Below are 6000 nucleotides of genomic sequence, written 5' to 3'. Positions count from 1 at the left end.
GCTCTTCTAACTGCAGGAGAGAAATCTTCATCCAGAAAGCAGGTGAAAGATTTTGCTGTCGAAGTGAAAAAGCCCAATACAATTTTGTAACAGCTGAGTCCTCCTGCAGTGGAATCAGAAAATAAACTTCTCTTAGTTTGGGATATGAGCCAGGTTGAATCTGTTGGGTTAAGCTTGCGTTGAATGACTCCATCCTGAACCCCTTGGGGATTTGAATGAACTGGGATTCAGAGCTCTGGCTTTGGCTTGTGTCCAATGTTAACGGAGGAAAATTATTCAGGGGCGCTGCATGCAGAACCACCAAGTAAATTCTCCCTTTCTGCTTGCCAGTGTAAACCATGAATGCTGTGTAAAACCAGTACAGGAGAAGGACTGTGCCCAGTTCCACTGGCCAACTTTTTTTCTTCATTGCTTCCCTAACTCATGGGAGGCTTGTGCCAGCATTGTAGCACACTGTAGGATTGCAGCCATGACCTCCTTGTACTGGTAATCCTATAATATCGCTGCATCAGTCCGATTATGCGCTTTTTTTTTTTTTTTTTTTTTGTGGCCAGATGCTTTCTTGGTGAGGCTAGAGCAAGGGGAAAACTGTATCCTTAAGAACATCACCCCAAAACTTGCCCCTTTAAACTTTTTGTTTACCATAACATATCCAGACCTAGAATGAACACACCCTTTTTTTTCTCAAATACAGAGAAGACTGCAAGCAGACGACTGATGATGAGAGTAAAAACCACTGAGGCAAAGTTACCGTGAAGGGATGGAATAAGGCACTAGGACCTAGGAGGCGTCTCATCCACCCTGGCAGGAATTTCTTGCTTGGAGCTCAGACAACAAAGGCAGAGTGAGCCTGGTTTTCTTTCTCTCAGCATCTCCACCCTGCGCGCTGAAAACCGGTGAGTAGAGCTTTTCTGAGTGACTTGCATGCAGAAAAGTAACAGATGTCAGATAGAAAGGAGGAATCTTTCTCTTAGTACCTTACAGCATCTGCAGTTCATTTTGAAATCAAAACCCCCTGCATCCTCTGATTCATTCCCGAAGTTGCTTGGATGTTTCATTGTTCACTGCATGACACCAGACTGAATCTACCCCAACTGTGATCGTGGGGAAAATGTTCCCAACTTGGGGTTTCTGTGGAGATCGCCTGCATTGTCATCTTCTGCTTTATTGCAGACTGGAGACAATGATTTTTCTTGCACAGGTCACGTTGACATTGTAAAATACAGGGCAGGACCTTCGTTTTGGCAAATGTAAGGGGTGGGGAAGAGAGAGCAACAGCTTTTCCTAGATTTATACCTGGCTGCCAAGTGCTGGTGTAGATTCCCTTTTTGCCTTGTATTAACATGCAAGCAACATACATGGATTGCATGTTCCTGGTTGTACTGGGGGAGTGGAAGGGTCTTTCTGTTGCAGGGTTGGGGGTTCCTCCTTCTTTTGTGTTGGGGTTTGGTGGGGGAGGAAGGCTGTTCTTGAGCATAAACTAGAGATGGTGCAGAAATTTCTGCTTGCTGGGTGTCAGCTCAAGTCTCAGCTTTTCTGTAGTAGTCACTTGCGCTGGGAGCCCCCCATGCTCAGAACAATGAAAGGTGAGCTAGCAGGGGCGGCGTGTCCCTTGGGCAGGGGCACTTTCAGCAATTAAATCACTTAAGGCTGGAAGGGGGGTGGAAATAGCGCCTTTATTTTCTCCTCATTAAACGGGAGCAGAAATGCAATTCAGAGGAGGTTCAGGCTGAAAAGAGCTTATCGAAGCCTCGTTTCAATGACAGATTTTTCTTTCCAGTCATTTCTTCTTAGAGATGTAGGCTGGTCCTGGGAATTGATTGATGGGCTAGGAGGGGGCTGCGGAGAGGGGGAAGGGTGGGCTGGATCTCAGTGCTAACCCTTATTGAACAGGCTGTCACAAAGAAACTGCTTATTCCCCTGTGACCATTCTTTCATAAATGCCAGTTTATTCTAATGTTAAACATTCAGATGCTCTGGTTCCTTCCGTGATTCGACAGATTGAAGGGCTGACTTACTGGGATCTCCTTGTTTTCTGTTGCCAAAGGAAACCTCACAGGGCTCAGAGGTTTAATTCATTGCCAACTGCTGTTTGGATGAGGTTTTTGGGGCTAAGTTGTGATTGCCATGTATCCCTTTGGCCCCAAGTCCCAATTTACTGCACTTTGAAAACTCCCAGGTGCAGGAGCAGACAGCTCTCTAGAAACGTGTTCCCTGCCCCCAGTAGTTGGATCCCTTTCAAAATGCGAGGACCCTCCTACCCTCAGTCCCCAGAATCGATACAAATCTGGGTCAGGGGAGGGAGCGCTTCCCAAATGCATCTGTCCTGCTCCAGACGCAGCTCTTGCATTAGTGTCGCTTTTCTCTCTGGATTGTGGCTCTGCTTGGCTCTAACCTGTCCCTTTGCAATTCTTCTCTCCCAATCTCCTTCCTGCTCAGCTTCAGATCTTTAGGGTTCACTAAACTATGGAACTTGATTTTGGACACTTTGACGAAAGAGACAAGGCGTCCAGAAACATGAGAGGCTCACGTATGAATGGGTTGCCCAGTCCCACTCACAGTGCTCACTGTAGCTTCTACAGAACCAGGACCTTACAGGCACTGAGTAACGAGAAGAAAGCCAAGAAGGTACGTTTCTATCGCAACGGGGACCGCTACTTCAAGGGGATTGTATATGCCGTGTCCTCTGACCGCTTCCGAAGTTTTGATGCTCTCCTGGCTGACCTGACCCGGTCCCTGTCTGACAACATTAATCTGCCTCAGGGAGTCCGTTACATTTACACCATCGATGGATCACGGAAGATTGGGAGCATGGATGAGCTGGAGGAAGGTAATTAGCATTGCTGTCTGGTGCAGTGAGGAGGCGGGGTGGGAAGGGGGCTGCACCACTTGGGTCTGCTGCTAAGGTCACATTTCCTGGTGCATGGGAATGCTTCTGCCTCTCAGCGCCAGACTCGCCCGTTTGCCTTCCCCTCCAGATAGGTGCAGGAAAGGGTGGCAGTGCAGAGGCTTCCCCCCCCAGGGGTGTCCCCCAGCTCGCTTGGGTGTGGATGTGGAGCTAGAGGGGTGTGTCTTACTCTTGGCTAGACATGGCTGTGTCCATCACTGGGGGAGGGAGGGGGGCTGTCTGAGGGTGTCCCCACACTGCCCGGGCTGGGGTGTGGAGAGGGGTCCCAGATGGGTGCAGGGGGTGACTGAAGAGTGATGTGGGTTTCCTACGGGGGTGGGTGGGTATGAATGGAAAAGTGAAGGGTGCTGGGGGATTAATGTAGTGTGTGTAACGGGGGTGGGAGGGATTTACGCACTCTGTGTATGGGGGTGTTTTGAGGGGTTTGTGCACAATATGTGTGTATAGGGGTGTGGTCAGGTCTGTGCAGGGATTTGAGTGTGTGTGGAGTGGGGTGTTGGATGTGAATGCAGTGTATGTATGGTGGATGTGACAAAGGTGGGGTGTTAGGGGGTTTTGTAGTGTTTGGGGAGTGTGTGGAGAGATGTGCTGGGAGTTCACACAGTGTGTTTAGAAGGGGGAGTTAATGAACAAGGTGTGTGTTTGGAGAAGGGTGTTTTAGGCAGGTTGCACTTAGTGAAATTTAGGGGGTTTATACATGTGTATGTGTAAGGTGTAAGGAGGGTTAGCTGCACAGAAGGTGTTGGGATTCCTTGAGGGTGTTCATACAGAGGGTGTGCGTTGGGGTTTGTGCTCAGGGAGTGTGTGGAGGTGTGTTGGGCTCTGTGTGTGTAAGGGGAAGTGCTGGGGGGGTTCTTTCATAGCGATGTGAGTGGAGAGGGCGTTGAGAGTTCATGTGCACCATTTGAATATAGTTCATGCAGGGTCTGGATGGGAGGTGTATTGAGATGTTCAGATGGGGGGGTGTAAGGGGGTAGATTTGGGGAGTGTTTCTGCAGGGACTGTGTGTTACAGGGTGGGTTGCTGTGGTAGGTCTGTGAGGGAGTGTGGGAAGGCATCCCTTGTGTGGCAGGTCTGAGTGTGCAGGGGATGCTCAGGGCAGGCCTGAGTATATCCCTGTATTTAGAGAGGGTGTCAGTGTGTCTGGTCCTCTGAATGTCACTTGGACTGTGGGATGAAGGATGAGTCAAAAATCAGTCCTTCTGTCCAGAGGGGGTGGCCCAGAGGCAGGGTTGCTCCCGTGGAGCTCAGCTGCCAGCCTTATCTGTGCCTGGGGAGCTCCCTCTGCAGCAGTGAGCTGCCGCCATGGGTGCTGCCTTTCTTTTCATCCTGTCAGGACCCCCAGGATGAAATTGCTACAATGCTAGTCCTGCCTCCTTGCCCAAGGTGGGGCCATGGGCAAGCTCTGCTGGTGGTGCAGCTGAAGTGGGGTGCACAGAGGACACCCACAGCCATCCTGCTTTCCTCTTCCCTAAGCAATTCAGATATTCCATTCTTTGTTTGGACCTGGAATATCCCAATTACTCTGTTGCAAGAGGGGAGTTGCTCTTTCCTGTTCCTTGATGTTTTCCTCCAAGCAGATGACCTGACTGATTTGGCAACTACAGAAAATCCACAAGGCCTTCTGCCTTTAATAAAAGACAATAGATGTGAGTGTATGAGCCACAGAACTGCAGGGGCAGCCTCAGCAGTGAGTCATTGTGTGACCTTGACTAAAGCATCTCTCCCTAGGATTCCTTATCTGTCATTTCCCCAAAATACTTTGTGGGGACAAGCACACAGAATAAGTATTGGTTTCCATAGAGGCGTTTTACTGGGAAGAAATTGCTGCCTCTCAGAGAGATGATGCAGTCCTTGTGGAGTTATTCTCAGCCCAGTTACAGCTGTCGAATAGAGGTGTGGCCTCCCTTAATTTTAGAGGTTCTGCCATGTTTCATTCTGATCTCTTAATATGTCCAGAGGCTTTCTCTAATGGCAGCCCTCAGTCCTGCTTGTCCTAGGTTTTATGTAAATCTTCAGGAATAACTTCACAGGATAAAATGCAGTTCTTAATTCTCTTTTTATACTTCTCCTCCTTTTATACTTTTCCTGCTTTTTGTCAGCGAAGTTAAGAAACCTTTAGTTGTTCTATTTGCTTTACACTGGGTTTTTTCTGCAGGTAAGAAGGTACCTAGTTCCTTGAAAATGTTTTTTACCGGTTAAGGTACAGGCAGGACAATGTTGACATTCGGGTTCTGGCTTTGTTCTGCCAAAATGGTATCTGGAAACAGCACTGAAGAAGTGGCACCAAAAAATAGGAGTGGCTGTGTCCTCAGCAGAGCATCAGCTAGAAAAAAACCGATCTAGGCAGAGTGAAAACAAAGGAATCCAGTGTTTGGAAATGCAAAACTAGATCCGCATGCTGTTATTGACAATTTAATGATAACAATATTCCCATATTTCTAGGGGTGACCTATGTATTTGTTGTAGAAAAGCAGTGTGGGAAAGACATTCCTTTTGATTTATAATACCATAGTTGTAACCACCTTCGTGGTAAAGTATGTTACTAGATTGGGTGTTTGTATAACTGTGTACTAGGTACATGCATGGAAAAACAACTTCAGAGTAATTGTGCTGTGACACACAAGAACAGTACATACACAAACTGTGTATGTTTGCCATATACTGATTGTATTCCTCCTTTATATAAGTTGGTTTAATGCAGTACAGCATCCTATTACTGCACTGTTACAGCTGATCCTGACAACAGGTAAATTGCTGACATCTCCCACTTGCATACTCTCTTGGCTGAGCCAGGAGTGGATATTGGGCCCAAGTGCTGCTATCTATGATGGTTATTTTAGTCAATAAATGGATCTTTTGGAAAAGAGCACCAGGTGATCTTTATTCCCTTTCATACTATAATTGCTTCTAGTGACCAAGGCTTTAGGAATATATGAAGCTGTCTTTATAGATTATTGGTGAGCCATTGTTGTAAGTTAATTCTGTGCCTTGTGCTGTGAGAAAACTTGAATATGAAGGGTACCTAAAAAATCATGTACCACCTTTTCCAGCCTTGCTCAAGCTAATAGTAGAGCAGCTCACATTGTCAT

At 47.3% G+C, this 6000-nt stretch overlaps 1 protein-coding gene across 4 annotated transcripts in view; it reads left to right on the top strand.

The window, feature by feature from the left end:
• Positions 1-726: 726 nt before the first annotated feature.
• The window catches only part of DCX (doublecortin), an 85915-nt gene continuing 80641 nt past the window's right edge, over positions 727-6000 (top strand). For all 4 annotated transcript variants that reach the window (XM_026848492.1, XM_026848491.1, XM_026848490.1 and 1 more), the window contains exons 1-2: positions 727-896; positions 2440-2830. In XM_026848492.1, coding sequence (XP_026704293.1) covers positions 2467-2830 — 364 coding nt within the window. In that variant the 5' untranslated portion in view covers positions 727-896; positions 2440-2466. The remainder of the gene's footprint in view (positions 897-2439; positions 2831-6000) is intronic.

This window comes from Athene cunicularia, assembly GCF_003259725.1.
Source record: "Athene cunicularia isolate RWA chromosome 4 unlocalized genomic scaffold, athCun1 chr4_part3, whole genome shotgun sequence".
Lineage (NCBI taxonomy): Eukaryota > Metazoa > Chordata > Aves > Strigiformes > Strigidae > Athene > Athene cunicularia.
Note: the sequence above shows the minus strand (reverse complement) of the source record. Positions and strands in the feature narration are given on the sequence as shown.